The 17,254-nt window shown below is 45.6% G+C and overlaps 1 protein-coding gene across 1 annotated transcript in view; it reads right to left on the bottom strand.

The window, feature by feature from the left end:
• LOC119168537 (endothelin-converting enzyme 2) overlaps positions 1-17,254 on the bottom strand; it is a 260,418-nt gene that overhangs the window by 163,434 nt on the left and 79,730 nt on the right. The window contains exons 5-6 of the mRNA XM_037419939.2: positions 14,853-14,980; positions 4,136-4,239 (exon numbers count right to left, since the gene is read on the bottom strand). Of these exons, the coding sequence (XP_037275836.2) occupies positions 4,136-4,239; positions 14,853-14,980 (232 nt within the window). The remainder of the gene's footprint in view (positions 1-4,135; positions 4,240-14,852; positions 14,981-17,254) is intronic.

Here is a 17,254-nt window from a genome sequence, read left to right on the forward strand (position 1 = left end):
TCTATAAAAATTGCGTATGCGCTCCTTTGATACAGCCGTCACAACGAGTTAACGTGGCCCGATTGATATGAGGGGTTTAACGTCCCAAAACCACCATATGATTATGAGAGACGCAGTAGTAGAGGGCTCCGGAAATTTTGACCACTTGGGGTTCTTTAACGTGCACCCAAATCTGAGCACATGGGTCTACAACATTTCCCCCTCCATCGGAAATGCAGCCGCCGCAGCCGGGATTTGATCCCGCGACCTGCGGGTCAGCAGCTGAGTACCTTAGCCACTAGACCACCATGGCCAGGCTCAATAGTGGTTAGTTGCCGGGCGCTGAATTTGATTTATGTAGCAGTGTCCAAGGCCAGCATCTTCGCGAGCATCAGTGCTTCATATCAGCTTCTGGTGTTGCTAATACGCATGTTCCAGTTGGTATCGATGTGCAAGTGCAAACAACTGGTTTATAAAAATTTGCCACTCTTCAGCATATGTCTGTGCGTGCAATATTTGTACATAAGAGTCATTTCATGACGTGTCGCTCAACAAAAAAAAAACTGCAACTAGGTCACCTTCTCTCCACATGCTTCACATGTCGATTCCTACATACGTGGGTTCTGCCCAATTTTTTTTCCCTTTCTTTTTATTTTTTAGGATGCGGTATGGTCGCAGCGAGCCGATCGTATACTGTCTAGTTGTGTCCAGCGTTTCGCCTACTTGGCGTACACACCATGCCGACTTTGCGCCCACCTCGCTTCAGGCCGTGCACAGAGGCGGCCAGAAGCCTGTTACCTTAACGTAATGATGTGAGCTTCGGCAAGCCATGCTCTGAATGGTCCTGGCAGCGGCCGAAGGCACGTTTGGGCTGTTGCCTCATGAAAACGTTTGCTATGCTTGCTATCTCGGTGTCCGTAATTCACAATGCTCAACTCCGCAACAACGAGCTGTTTTCATTTCTGCAAAGTGGTGCACGCTAAACACGGTCCCACACGACGATTGAGGCAGCAGCAATCGATGCTGCAGCACTCTAGGGTAGTCGCCGGCTATCAAAAGCATGCAGTAGGCTTAAAGCGGCACTATGCCACACACGTAGGCATTTTTTCAGGGCTAAGTCATACTAGGGTGTTCTCGGTAGTCGCCACATCGCCTCTATTCTTTGCCAATGGTTAGCAGAAAGCCACCACCGCAATCGCACAGAAGTCAATATAATTGATTTGCCGATTCTTTGATTTTGCACCAGCGCAAGTGTGCAAGATGGTGACCATCACGTCATATCCGCTCACGATGCGTACTGTCGACATTACTTGCAGTTCCACAACAACCTTGCGGCATAGCAATGGCGCAAATCAGACAAAAAGACCCTTCTGGAGCAGTATGGCAAAGTCATTTCCATTTGGCGCAGATTTCCCACCACTGAGGACACCTAAGTTCATTTCCAAACATGCGTAAAACGGTGATGAAGAACAAGCAGTACGTGTGCAGCGCAATGCATAAAATTCAATGGCAAGCAGCGTCGCGTATCTGAGAATCGAAGCATGTGATGCGTGGTACTTACAAACTTTTGAACTTCTGAATGCCAAAAAAAAAAAAAAAGTTATTGTCCTAAAACACGCCTTGCCGACGAAATTAACACGAAAGCGGGGGGCGGGTATCTAACAAAATGTACCATCACAAAAATTCGCTGACTGATTCTCAGACTGCCTCAATTATGCGCAATACATAAAGTGTCAAATCATGCCTGGAATTTCAAGCTCTGAAAAATGCCAATCCTTCGATTTCAGGGGTGTGCGCCCGACTTCAAGACATCTCAATCGAATCATGAACCACCATTTGAGTGTTACTCGTGCCACTCTCGTTTTCATTAATGATATGTATCCCCTCCTGTGAAGTGCAGCCCCCACAATAAACTTCGTTGATTCCGTACCAAACTGCAACTTATATTGCACGCGACTGCTACCGACACGCAACCAGCGCAGATTAAGCCCAGTCTGCCATTCGGTATGTTGTCGTGGGAAGTTTGTTCAAGACATGAAGACTCGGCGTCGAAAAGACTGCACTCAGGCACTGAACCAAGAACAGCCTGCGTGATACGAACTTTGCGTTCGCAGCCGAGACATCAGGAACGACAAAGACTTGCCAAGCTTACTAAGACGGCACACTGGCAGCAAAGGCACAAGCTCATGCCATAAAGCCATAAAAGGTTTTAAATTTACAAAAAAGGTAGCAAACATAATATCTGTAGCAAGCCCGATAATGACCCTTCTTCCAATGGAAAACCGTTAAGGGCAGTTGATAAGGGCGGGATCGCACGTGCCATGTTGAGTCGCGCGCAGCCGGAGAAACGCTAACAACAGGTTTTATCCGTCGCTGAGACAACTGCCGTCCTTCCTTACATACAGCCTGCACAGCATGCCGGGGTTTCTTTTCCTTTTCTTCTCTCCGCCCTTCGTTTATTCACTCCGCGTTCCCTCTTTGCTCGGAGAGGACGCGGAGTGAACCTCGAAAGCCAGTGTAGCTCTTGCCAACTGGTTCGACCTCCACAACCTTTTGGCGCCGTGCACCTTCCGCTTGGTGGCGCACCGTCGACAGACTTCTTCGACCAGCTCCCAACTTTCTTATCTTCTTCTTTTTTGTTGCTTGCCTGTCTTACTTCTTTATCTATATCTTTCTACTATTCTTTTTTTACCCCTCCCCTACAAGCCACTGTGCCGTGCCATTCATGAGGCAGACAGAAATTATAGGTGCTTTTTTTTTCTCTCTAGGATCACTCAGTCAATGATAACTACTTTGTCGCTCGCTCCCCAGTGGCGCACTCAGCGCGCCTTCTTTTAGACGCACACTCGCTACCGCGTTTGTTACAAAGATTTTCCGGCAACCGCATTCTAACCAATCTCTCATCTTGGGAGTCTGCACAATAAGCAATATGCGTATACAAAGGGTTCTATGGGCAGGTGAACGGGAATAAAAAAGACCACTTTGTAACCGGTTCTACACTATACGCAGTTTCGCTATAAGTAGTCTACACTGTAGTATCGACACATAGACATTTATTTGAAATGCAAGTCAATGTAATGTAGTTTCCCCTGTAACGTAGTTTCCACCTCGTGGCGCAAGTGTTCAACGCATAAGCCGCATTTCAGTTTCACAACTATCGAGCAGTAGGTGGGATTGTGATTGCGGGCGTTTGTTATCACCACCACCACCACCAGCATCATCATCATTGTTAGGTTGATAGTGTCAGCAGTGACCCTTGGCGGCAAGCCTTGGTGGCGGCGATGGAGAAAAAAGCTAGTATCTTTTGCGGGTGGCGGGTGCCGCGAACAGTTGCCTCCAGCGTTGGGTCTGCCGTGGATGGCACCGCGGGCCGTCTGCAGTGGGCCCACATGGTCAGTCAAGCATTGCTAAAGCCGCCTTATGTGTGTTATTGCGTTTATGTTGTTGAGTGTTGCGTAATTATGTGTAAGATTGTTTTAGCATGTTTGAGCGCAATTGATGAATAATTATTTGGCTGACGATATTGTCATTCTAAAAGTAGTTAAATAAATATGTGTGTTGTTTGGTTGGTCCGACCACGTCTGCTGTGTCCGTTCACTCTAAGCATGATCAGTCAAGCCAGTGCAACTGACTGCCTCGCATGATCAGTCAAGCCAGTGCAACTGATTTCACTTTGCCTTTCAATATTGCATCCAAACTTAATTTAGCAAGAACTCATGAAATGATACTCTCTATTAATCAGGTGTGTTTTGTAACTTCTTGTTCATTCAGAACAGGTTGCCATTACATAATTCATAATTACTGTAGCCTACTTCTACTTCCCCCATAGAGACGGTTTTCTGTGAATCACACAGCTTATTGCACTTCTTGTTCAGTACTATGTCCAATAGTTTTTTTATTCTTGTTTTCCCAACAGCTAGTAAGCTGTCTTTCTTATGCTGCTACAAACACCCCTGCTCTTATGCAATAAACACAAGCTTCAACAATGTCAAACTTGTTTTTGACATTGTTAGAGCATAAAATAAAAAACTGCTTCTTAAATTTTGGAGGTAATTGGGAGCTCGAACAGGCATTGCGCCCCACTCAAATTTACTACTGCATATTTAGCATGAGCCGGTGAGCAGAAGAAGAGCAAAAAAAACGTTAGAAAGCTCACCAAAAATGCGGCGTTGGAAACGGAAGTACTGAGATCGCACGGTCTTGTCCAGGTGTGGTGCGTACTTCATCACGAGACGCCACATCATGTAGTGATTCAGTGTGCTGCATGGACAAAAGAAAAAAAATGGGTGCCAATCCAGCCAGCTGCATGGTGTGCCAACACAAACAGAATATAATTATTATACACTGCTTGCAAGTAAAAGCACGTTCCTCCAAGTTTCAAACTGGCATGACCGGTGCATTGCTGAAACACAGAAGATTATTTAGAACACAGCAAGAGTCTCCTTTTTCAGCTGTCAAAAAGTGCACGTGACAATATAACCGGACATTGAATGCCCATCATGTGTAGCAACATTTTCTCATTGGGCAGCATATTTCAGGTTCGCTCTGGAACCTAGAAGCTTGGGCCACATATCAGGTTGAAATAAAGTTAACTGAACGAAAAAACGAGCACTGGTGGGCGCACACTATTCTGATTATTAAGTACCTGATAGCAACACCTGTTCAGAGCATGTATAACCCCAAGTGCACAAGTAACCCAACAGCATTGCTGTGGCATTCCGATTTTGTTTCTTTTTGCCACATGCATAGTTGTGAACAAAGAGGGGGTGGGGGGGTGTGCCAAGTACACTGACTTATGAGGCGAGCACTGGGATGACCCTTCATCTTCCCCGAAGGGGAATGAAAGTTTCCTGGTTGCCAGTGCAACTGACTTTACCATCATCAATAGCACCAACCGAAATACGATAGTCACTAAGCAAAAGAAGCGACAGTGGGCAAGTCCCAAATGTGAAGAAGGCCGACTCTTCTTCAGTCTGCTTTCCCTTTTATCATCTTCTTGCAAAGTAATTGAGCATATGACTATAATAACTTTTTAAATTCCAACTCTCTTTCAACGCGGCTTCAGGAAGGAGAGTCACCCAATTAGGTGCAGTCATTCATTCGTTCGCTTCTGTCTTTGACAGAAGTGGCCAAACAAACGTTATATTTCTAGATTTTGAAAAGGCTTTTGATGTAGTCCATCATGACAAATTAATCTGCAAATTACATCGCCCTGGGTTTCCTGGTTTCATCTTGTCTTGAATATCTGCTTATTTATTGCATCGGAAACAGCATGTTGTGATTGACGGACAGCAATCTGATCCTCTCTTAGTAACCACTGGCATCTCGCAAAAAAGTGTTCTTGGCCCTCTAATATTTCTTATTTATTGTAACGACACAGTAGATTTCACAAGCCCCTGTCAGTATACGTATTTTTTCAGATGACTGCATTATTTTTAATTATACTGACACAGTTGAAGATCAGTTGTTGCTTAGTTAAGCATTAAACAGCATTTTTAAGTGGAGCAATAAATGAAGCATGAAACAAAACTCTTCTGAATCTGAGCTCCTATAAATAACTTAAAATTACAGTGTCGCTGAAATTTTCATACTCTATTGGCCAAGACCATTTAACTGAAGTTAACGAGTACAAGTATCTTGGAGTGACCATTATTAACAACATTAATTGGAGCACCCACATTTCTAACATCGCCTCTTCAGCTTTTAAAAAGTTGTGTCTTCTTCGTCACAAGCTTACACACCCTGACGTCAGAACTTTAGCCTATACGACTCTCATCAGACCCAAATTAAAATACGCCTGTATTATTTGAGATCCTTTCACCAAAACCAGTATTGATGCTTTCCAAAAAATACAGCGAAAAGCCATGAAATTCATTTTTTTCTAAATACAGCCGCAACGATTCTGTTACTGATCTTTTACATTCCAATAAAATTCAAACACTTTAAATGAGATGTAAGACGTTCCAACTGAAGTTTTTGCATTCTTTCTTCAATGGTATAGTTTTTTATTGATCCCAGACCTTACATAACCCTTTCTGAAAAAAGGAAAACTCATCATATTTACTCCCTTACACTCTCTCCTTATCTTGCCAGAACGCACAGTTTTTAAATATTATTTTCCTCAAACTATTCAAGAATGGAACCTGATATACCTTTTCATCATCTGAACTCACGTGAATCAATGCAGAATTACATCCTCACTGTTTCCTCATCCTTTTTAATTTAGAGCTGTTTGTTAGCCTGATTTAGTTAGAGATTTTATTTGTGCATTCTACGCTTACTAATTTTGTACCTTGCCACTTCTCCTTGGGCTACATGGCCCACATTGTGTTGTACATAAAAGTAAAAAAAAGGTGGCAGTTGGCCTCTAAGATATGATGCATAATTATCACCAGCTGGATTAGAACCCACAAATATGATGTTTCGAAGCTTGAATTAAGTGTGAATTCACATGTAAGGCCCACAATGTCATAATCGTAGCTGCAACAAATGAATACAGTACAGGAGCTGAACTCTGCTAAGCAACAGCCATCTAAATAATAACAAATGCATTTTTTTTCTCGCACTTCTACCTATGATGACTATTGTTTAAGGTTGCTATTGTGTGTTGTGCAATCGTCTATGCGGGTTTCAATGACTGTCCATCAAACTGTTACTGTGCGCCAATCAATTTCACTGTACTTTGACTGGTCAATCTCACACACGTGTTATGGCATGGCAGAACTGTTCCGTGCCTTCATACTGTGCAAAGTTCATGGCATGTGTTGATGTTTGCCATTAAAACATAGCATTACAGTTAAACCTGCTTATAGCGAACCTCCATATAACGAATTCCTCGATATAATAAATTTTTCTATTCCCCACCATCGCTACATAGAAGCACATGTATTTGCGACCTCTTTGTAACAAAAAAAACAGCGGCAGAGAACCTTAATATAAACGAATTTTTCCCATGGCAGCGTGCACGCAGGTCGCGTCCGCGTGATGTGGGCAGGTGGGCCTGCACCCCACAAATCACATTGCTGCCGTTCTCGCTGACGCGGTTGGATGCGCTAGTATGCCCCAACCCCCTCCCCCTAATCCAAACTGAAAAAAAATTGGCCCCGTATCTACATGTAATCTGAAAATGTCGTCGAAAGACAATAGTCTTGCCTGTGGGGAGAGTGAACAATTTGTGTAATGCTCTGCGCAAGAAAATTGGTGAACGGTATTTTAGAGGCGCTGCGTTAGAGTGCCTCGAGCTTGCAGTGGAGGCGAATGAGCGCATCAAGTCATGCCTCACGTAAGACATGAGCGCCACCTGGCAGTCTTATTGCAAAACGAAGCGCGTGGCTTTGATACGTGTGTGCGCGCTCGTCTCAGAGGTGATAAGTTGAGGAATGCAAGGCGACGGGTAGGTGCCACCACCATCGCGTCTTAGCAAAGCGTTGGAAACACTCACTTTTTCGTGCAAGCGCTGCATGGTCAGTGCAGTGTGATAAGCGCTATAGTCCTTAAAATTACTTATGTATGCATTTTCTCGTAAATAATGCACATGCAGAATATATACGTATTGTTATTGTGCCCCAGGCTTGTGCAATAATTGCTTATTTATTGACAATTGTGCAAGTATGAACGCTAAATCTTGAGCAACATGGGTGGGCGCTGTGGATGGGGTCGGCCATTTCAAATACCCTGTGCAGTTAAGAGTGGACAGACAAATGTACACACAGACAGACCAAAATGTTTGCGTCGAAGGTCCCCAAGAAAGACTATTGTCTTTAAAAAAAACTACTTGTGCACGTTGGCAGTGCCACGATTTTAGCTAGCGTCATATATTTCGGGCCGCACTGCATATGAAGGGCGCTGTACCTAATAGTTTTCCGCGGTATCCGTGTCTGTGTCCGTGTTGTTCGCTCTTCATTTTCCTCACAATGAACGTGTCCATAGTTTCACTGCGCGCGCATAGTGTGGCCTCCGATGACATTCAGCTTTTCTTTTCCTTATTGCAATTGCAATTATAGACAGTCTCTGCTGGTTTTCCGGCGATGAAGCTGTTATTCACAGTATATGTATGTGTATATATTGTTGTGGATCCCAGCACTGAGGACCCGTTGTTGCGAACCGGGGTCTGCCCGGTCTTTAGCGGTAGCGTGGTGTAGCTTCGGGTTAAGGAAACGAACGCTGACAAGATGGGGATACGAAAAACAAACAGGTTTATGGCACTAATTACACTTATTTACAGCATGAAAGGTTAGGAGTTCACAAACCACGAGCATGGTGGTTGAACCGTTACATGGTTCAGAGCGACGTCCCGCACTCTGCGGCGTTGCTATAAGCCCTGTCGGGCTCCTCTTTCTTGAGTGGAACACCAATCACACACACACAACAGGCGAGGGGTGCGAGCATGCACGGCCAACGTGAACATCCTATATTTACTCGTGATCACTGCACTGCAAGGTGGCGCCAGAGGGGCTCTTCCTCGTCGTGTGTGTGCCACTGGTCGAGGGGTCCCAAGCTCCCGACAGCAGACATCAAACGGTCCGCCGATCTGTCCGCTCAATTAGCAGGGTGATTTGTGGCAGCGACCGCAGTTTCTTCCAAGGAAGACGCTGTCTTTGTTATCCTCTCTGTAACGGCTTACGGCGTCGTGGCGACACGATGTTTCATCCTCCGGCTGACAGGGACAATACCTGGCGGGCATAGGCAGCCGGCCAGTCGGCTACTTGTTTGAGGATTAAAAGAGCGCCGCTCTCCGTCAGCTCTGGACGCTGGTTCCGAGAGAACTGGGGTTCCAGGCGCGAGAATGCTGCCCGGCTACGCTTCTCAGCGACAGCATGGCGCCTACTGACGACGGTCATAACAGCTTCCCGCTCGCCAGATGAGTCACGGAGGGCAGCAATCACTGCTGCTGCTCGCAGAGACGACAAAAGGGTCCGTAGTTCAATGCTAGGAACTCGCCTTTGCTTGTCCCATGGTCTAGGTAACTGCCGAAATCTTCGACAGCGTTTCTGAAACTCGACCACATGCACAAGCAAGCACTCGGCCCCCTTTGAACAAACCAAGCCAAAAGAGGGACGGGAAAACAATTTTTCATTGCTAGCTTTAATAAAAAGTTCGCACTCAGAACTCTCAAGACTCACTTGCGCTGAGAAACCAGACGTGCTACCTTACATGTTTTACATAAGTTGCATGAAAAAAACTAAAATATCAATTTTGATTCATCAAGAGCACCCAGAATGACTCGGAAAAAGCAGCTGAGCGCGTCAGCGTTTCCCTTCAATCTGCCCCTCTTATACCGTATGTCAAATTGATATTTTTGAAGAATCAAGCTGCACTTCAGAAGGTGACTGTTCTTCGATGTCACGGCTTGCAGCCACAAAAGGGGACAATGGTCTGTCTCTACGTTAATTTTAGGACCTCTGAGATAGCACTGCAACTGATGAATGGCCTACAGAATGCAAGCGCACTCCTTTCCTGAAGCGCAGTACGTTATCTCACGAGAGCCCAAATTCTGGTGCAAGTAAAGCGCAGCTTTGCTTGATACCACTGTCGTCCTGATATAAAACAGCAGGCTCCTTCTTTTCATCGCTGACTACTTTCATCGGTTCTGTCCCGCTGAGAGCATCAGCCCGGAAATCGGATTCAACGAGCGCTAAGATTGTTCTAACGTCAGTCTTTGTTTACGGCTGCCACTACTTGTCGACAACGGAGACATTAAGCTATCTAGCTTTTCTGAATCTTTGGCCTACACTGTGGCCAAAATGCTCTTTCTTTGCTCAACATTAGCAAAAGCTTACTGTTTCACTCATATGATCACTTGATCAATCGTCTTCAAAGAAAACCAACAACACTTGCACTGGTTTATGCTAAAACCGTGCCCCAATGACTCTCAACTCTCAATTCTCAATGCGCGCAACAACAACTGTACCGTGTCATGCCAATCTTAATCAATTTACGAAATCATTCGGTTTATGCTAACATCTTCCTCAAAAGCTCATTCACGCCACATCCTCATGTTAGTGAAGGCATACGATGCCACACTAAACCTTTGAAAAAACTAAAAAAATGACACATTTTCTCGGTTTTTACCTTATGCAAATTTTCGCACTCATGATTAAACTAATTTGATGCTAACCTTCAGCCTTTGGTTCGGCGGTTTTCCTTCTGAACAATTTACACCGCATCACGTAACTTACAAAAATTATGACTGAAGTCTGCATCTGCAAAGCAACACTAAGTAACCATACTTAGCACGCACGTGCAACAATTCTTCAAAATGACCACCCCCTTTTCTTAATTAGATTCGCTTGAATCGCACACAGTGGGGTCGCGGTCCCGGCGGCTTTCGAGCACGCCAGAGGTTACAAAATGAATAAACTCCAAGCAGTGCACGGCCGTCACGCCTCATTTTGCACTTCGGCCGGCTTTCCTCAGGGATGTGCAAGGGATGCCAGAAACAGGGGGGAAGCCTGGGTAATAGTGTCTTTGTGGTCGCCCCCACGCAGTACTTAGTGGTTGTGCCTTTCGACCTTGACCCTTTGGGCAAGGCCGCTTTCCCGAAGTCGTCGAAATTAACCGCGCGTTTCGTTGGGGTGGCGCACCTCGTTTTCCCCCTCTACACCTGGCTCGCCGCATGTGCCTCCATGAACGCCACCATTGGCGTTTCCTGGAACAGATTAACGGCCTAGCCTGTCGTCTTTCTCGAGACGGAGTGGGATCTGCCCTAGGCTTAGGCGGTGCTGAACGCTTCCGCTTCTTTCGTTTTCAGCGATGTTTGCTTGCCTCTTTTCTCTCGATGCCATCATCATGTCGCGTCGTGGCCTCAGAAGTTGGGAAGCTCGTTGGAGCTGGTGCTAGGTCTTCTCTCCCGCTAACGCTTTTCGAACTCTGTGTCACGACGGACTGTCGGGCCAAATTATCTTTGTCAACGCTGATGAAACCATTAACTGGACCCTTTCCGATGGCATCGCTGCACTCCTGAAGCGTCACTTCTCGCTCTGTTTAGCCATTGTGCCAAACAGAGCATGTTTAGCACTATCTGCATGTGACGATCTCGAGACGTCCTCTCAGGGCATGAGGATGGTTTTCAGCTTCTTACTGAGCCCACTAGGGCTGCTGGCACACACCTCATCCTCGCAAGGACCGTCTTTTGATACTGTCTCTACCTCGAGACCGGCCAAGGCCTCGTTCTTTACATCATTTACATTGATGCATTCGAGAATATGCGGGCCCTTTTCTAGCGCGATCTCTGGTTCTGGCGTTTCATGACGCGCTTCAACGTCCAGCGCTTTCCAACGCGCCTCGCTTTCAGACTCTTGTCTTTCTGCTTCGCACTTTCTTTCAGACTCTTGTCTGAGCTGCTCTTCTTTTCTCCAGACAGAAGTTCTGAATATCCGGAACATCTCTGCCTTAACTACCTCGTAGCTGTTCGCGTCCTGCTCACTGAGTCGCGCAACAGCTTCATCTGCCTCGCAAGGCAGAACCGTGAGTAGCCTTTGACACCATGTGTCTCGCTCAAATGACAGTTCTGGCACTTCCGCTCAAATATCATAAAGTACAAGCCAATATCCCCTCAATCTGTATATGGCTGCATGTACCTAGACATCCAGAACTCGGCCTTCAATTTGCGATAAGGTACCACTTGCTGGGGACTACTGCCCGACCTATTCCTCAACTCGAGTTCTCGTTTGCGGATCGCAATCTCGTGCGCCAGTCTTTCTATTTCACGCTCGCTTTCTAAGCAGCGTTCCTCTCTTTTGCGCTCACGCCTCTCCTCCTCTTCCTTCTGCTGTCTTTTTCTTTGACTGATGAGGTCCCATGCTTCACTGAGCTCCTCATCATCAGCCCCCAAATCATTAATCACTTGAATGATTATGGGTTTTCATGCCAAACCCTTTGTATTGATCCCCAATTCCTCACACAACAGCAACAGGTCTGGCTTCTGCAACTCTAGTAAGTCCATGATCGTACTGAGTGCTCGCTACTTCCCCCCAAAAAAAAAAAAAAAAACTTCCCGAAATGGCGAAACTGAGTCTTTCGGCAAAGTTAACTACCAGTTCTAAAATTTACCCTCTTTTAGAACCTGGTTCACTCAAAGGAAAAGCCAAGCACTCACCCATACGTGATCCATGTCTCGAGCCAGCTGCTTCTCTTGGGCCGACTGTTGTTGTCACTTGTAGCTTCGTATCCCACCGCTGCCACCAGTTGTTGCGGATCCCGGCGCTGATCCCCAGTTGTCGTGGATCCCACCGCTGCCACCAGTTGTTGTGGCTATCGGCGCTGTTCTCCTGTAGTCGCTTCGGATCCCAGCACTGAGGACCCGTTGTTGCGGACCGGGGTCTGCCCGCTCTTTTGTGGTAGCGTGGTGTAGCTTCGGGTTGAGGAAACGAGCGCTTACAAGATGGGGATACGAAAAAACAAACAAGTTTATGGCACTATTTACAAATATTTACAGCATAAAAAGGTTGAGAGTTTAGAAACCACGAGCATGGTGGTTGAACCGTTACATGGTTCAGAGCGACGTCCCGCACTCTGCGAAGTCGTTATAAGCCCTGTCGGGCTTCTCCTTCTTGAGTGGAACACCAATCACACACACACAACAGGCGAGGGGTACGAGCATGCACGGCCCACGTGAACATCCAATATTGAGTCGTGATCACTGCACTGCAAGGTGGCGCCAGAGGGGCTCTTCCTCATCGTGTGTGTGCCGCTGGTCGAGGGGTCCCAAGCTCCCGACAGCAGACATCAAAGGGTCCACCGATCTGTCCGCTGAATTAGCAGGGCAATTTGTGGCGGCGGCCCGGTTTCTTCCAAGGAAGACGCTGTCTTTGTTGTCCTCTCGGGAACGGCTTGCAGCGTCGTGGCGACACGACGTCTCATCCTCCGGCTGACAGGGACAATACCTGGCGGGCATAGGCAGCAGGCCAGTCGGCTACTTGTTTGAGGATTAAAAGAGCGCCGCTCCCCCATCAGTCTCATCCTCCGGCTGACAGGGACAATACCTGGCGGGCATAGGCAGCAGGCCAGTCGGCTACTTGTTTGAGGATTAAAAGAGCGCCGCTTCCCCATCAGCTTTGGACGCTGGTTCCGAGAGAACTGGGGTTCCAGGCGTGGGAACGCTGCCCGGCTACGCTTCTCAGCGACAGCATAGCGCCTACTGACGACGGTCATAACAATATTATATATATATATATATATATATATATATATATATATATACTCAAAAAAGAAAAAAAAACCCCTGTGCTCAGTGCCCAGCTCGTCACAATGCGCTGACTTATCTTCCACAGGTACTTTGCACCGCAAATGGGGAGGGGGGGTGAGATGTTTGTGCAGGCACGTTTATCCTTCGGTGGAAAGAATCCCGCACCTTAGACTTTGACGGGAGCAATTGCATTTGCCGGGCGCACAAAGATAACTTCACTCGCTGGACAGGCACCGTTTACGAAAAAAAATGCACTTTTCAAACGCAGCGAAGTCACAACTGGGGCACTTGTTTGTATGCACTCACGTCTGTACCTATGATTATGTTTCGTGCCGCCTTTTTGTTTAAACAGCACGACTAGTGCCAAGCGATAAACGTTGTTAGTTCCCTCTCGTCCTATCCTTTGTAGTATGTTGTTTTCCTGCGTCATTTGTGCTTGAGCAGTCCTTGCAGGTTTCGATCTGCTTGCCGTCCTCAGCGTTACATTCCAACTTATTTCATTCATTGCTTCGCCCTAGTGTCGAAGATGTGACTTTTCTGAATTTCGAACAATCGTGTCCTCACCATCGAAGGGATGTCAGATTAGGCGTTGATGGAAACTTTCAGAGACCATGGTGATGACGGATCTTCGTAGGTGGACTCGTCACGCCTTTCCGTCTGGCGTCCCAAGTTCCCAGGCTGGTAGCTTTCGCAATTCGCCGATTAGTTCTGGCAACACAACGGCCCATTGAATGAAATGGAGTGAATGCAACAGCAACAAATTGTATTGTTATACGAAGTAAGGCACTGGCGGCCAACTCTTTTGGGTCCGATATCGCGGAACCCCTACCAAACGCTCGTGTAAGCAAGTATGGCCGCTCCTTACAGAAGTGCTCTTTTTACAGTTTCTTTGCATTGAAAGCGCACTGACGCTTGCCGAGATAGCAAGCGCGCCAGCGATCGTGACAACCCTTAAAATACAAGTTAGTTATTGGTACTCAAGTGATCCCCCCTCCATCACTCCCCGCAATGTTTCATGCTCGCTCAAGATGCGTGGTTTACTTTCTGTTTGAGCATTCGATGGCAGTTCTAACAGGCGGGAGAGATTATGCACTTTCCAGACGATAGGGATGGGCCAACTCATTAGATCTCTGCTTCAGCAGCGCTCTCGTGCTTTTACCCGATCGTGAAAGTTACGATGCGCGGGGGCATGTTATCAATTTGTACTTGTTACAGAACATGGTGGTGACGGTGAAAACCCCCTAAGAGTGTCCGTATAATTTCTATCGCAATAGTTACGGAGTTTTTTACTATAAAATGGGTGTTTTGGGTTCTCTCTGCCTTCAGTTCTCTTTTGTTTAATGTGCATGTTTATTTTCTGAATTTTTGTACTAAACCTGCATATAACGAAATCCTCTTTATAACGATTGTCCCGGAACTTTATCATTTTTGTTATATCCAGGTTTAACTGTACTACTTCTCTGTAGCTTGGTCCTGTACTCTTGTCTTGTACACAAAGATATACTATGTCACCACTCTTTTTAGATGAAGGGTATATAAAATTATTATTTGTTTGTTCAATTTTGTTCAAGCAGACTTCGTTATAGCGAAATTCGACTGAACGGCAAATAATACAGCATGAGTGTATTCTTTTCAGCTTTGTTTGACATTCATAATCAGGCCATTTGTCACCCATTATGGCACTCACGTGGTATCGGTGGTGGAGATGATCTGGCTGAGGCCATTGAAGTAGTGTGGCTGCAATATTAGCACGGGCGTGTCCTGGCCAATCGAGTGGCCGTGGAAGTAGGCACTCAGCAGCTGCTCCCACTTTACCTGCAACAAACAACCATCAGCATTAAAAAGCAAACAGAAGTGTGCCATATGAATGGGCCATGGCAGCTGCCATTAACACCCTACCGGGAAATGTTTCAGCTTTCATAGAGAAAGATAGGGCAGATGGAGCAATGTGTCAATGTGCGCCTAATAGAGCATGGAAGAGCCAGTGGGACAGATGACTTGTCCCACATCAGACCGCACTGTTGTGCAGGCGGTTGTAAACCTTCATTTGAGGATGCATTGCCATTCACTCCTATAGGTACCAACTTGAAATCATCCAAGCTTAACACATTTGTAAATAAAAATATCTGTGCTTTAGCCACTCTTCAGTATCGTTATCACAGAGCAAACTGACATATCTTCAGACAACGTTTCGTGATTAGGCTTTCTTGGGCACATGGTTATGACATCATGCGGCTATAATCTTGGTTTCAGTCTTGTTTATCGTTTGCGACGTTGATGTGCATGTGACATTTTGTATAAAACTGTGTTCTTTCTAATGAACTTTTTAGTTGCGAGATAGCGCCAATGTGTTTGTTTTTTTTTCTTTCTTCAAACCAACTTTTCCAAATCTCAATTATGCTATGGCTACACTAGACTGATGTATGCACAGCCTCTACCGTGGGTCACATTGCAGTCATGCTTACCCATCACAAAGTGCCCACCTGCATGTTCACAGCATCAGTTTTCATGCCCTCATAATTAATCGTATACATAAAGCTGTTGGAAGTCAGTAAATACGGCCAAAGATAGTGAGGTTGTGTACACCAAACTGCATGGGTGCATAAATTCTGTGTCACTGTGTGAAATAGGCAGGAGGCTGACACACTTATTACTTTCCCTTTGAATATAAAAGGCCCCAATGACTTCTCATGCCATCAGCTCTGTATGATGTAGCAGTTATCACGGTGTCGTTAAAAAAGGGTGCACAGCTGTATTCTTGACAATGGGTAAAAGAATGGTTTTGCGCGTGACAATAAACATTCGTGTTCCCTAAGATGAAGGTTAATGCATTTTCCACTCATACCAATGTAACTTTTTCTGCATGATAATTATATCTGGTCAATAATTATATCCTAACCTTTGGAAGCTCCATGACACAATCAAATTGATGTACCTATGCAGTACTTGAAAAAATGTGATTCATACGTTCACCTGTATTGGCTAGCCTAGGGTCCTTTTGTTATTATGTACATCGTCTATATTGTCACATTGTAATAAGACAACTTTTGTGTCCAACGATCTTCTATGTTCTTGCAACCTGATGTTGACACATCTTCCCATTAGGCCTATGTAGATGTGACCACAGGACAATGGTAAACAATATACAATACATAATACACACTTTTTGTACGACTGCTTATGATTCACATCACATCCTTCACGTTTTCAAACAAAACATAGTTCACACTTGCCCAAACATTGCAACTCATGCGGTTTCAAACTTTTTTTTATGATGCTATTCTTGTATCTAAACACCCAGATCAGACCACCAGAGAGCTGATAGAGGCGTTTCACATAAGTAAAAGTGGGAAGAATTGCGTAAGTCGACCCTCCATCACGCTAACAAAAAAACAATTTTCGTAATTCATCAGCACTTTGAGGATTTGATCTGAGGCCCGTGTTTTAAAGACGATTTGATGCCAAAATTTTGGTCTGTCTGTCTGTCTGTGTGTCTGTACATTTGTCTGTTTGTCTGCAGTCGTTAACAGAAAAAGAATTTTTATACTTCATCAGCATTCTGAAGATTTGATCTGAGGCATGTGTTTCAATGACGCTTCGACGCTAAAATTTTGGTCAGCCTGTCTGTCTGTCTGTACAGTTGTCTGTGTGTCCGCGCATACGATCCCCCCTAAAGGCACCAAACGATACCTGAAACGGCCAATCCCATCCGCAGTGTCCACCAATATTGCTCAAGTTTCAGCATTCATACTAGTGCGATTCTAAATTAAAAGCAATTATTGTGCATATCTGACGCACCATAACAACACATCAATGTTTTGTACGTGTGCCTTTATACTAGAGAAGGCACACACAAGTAATTCTAAGGACCGTAGCGTTTATCACCCTGCGCTGACAGTGCAACGGAATGCTCAAAAAGGCAAGTGTTTCCAACGCTTTGCTAAGACAACACGGTGGTGGCACCTGCCCGTCGCTTACATTCTACTTCTTATCGCTTCCGAGACAGGCGCGCATCTTTCTCCACAGGTGCTCACGGCTTCCTTCGTTTTCGAAGATAACTGCCAGATGGTGCTCATGTCTAACATGCCT

The sequence above is a fragment of the Rhipicephalus microplus genome, chromosome 3 (assembly GCF_043290135.1).
Source record: "Rhipicephalus microplus isolate Deutch F79 chromosome 3, USDA_Rmic, whole genome shotgun sequence".
Taxonomy (NCBI): domain Eukaryota; kingdom Metazoa; phylum Arthropoda; class Arachnida; order Ixodida; family Ixodidae; genus Rhipicephalus; species Rhipicephalus microplus.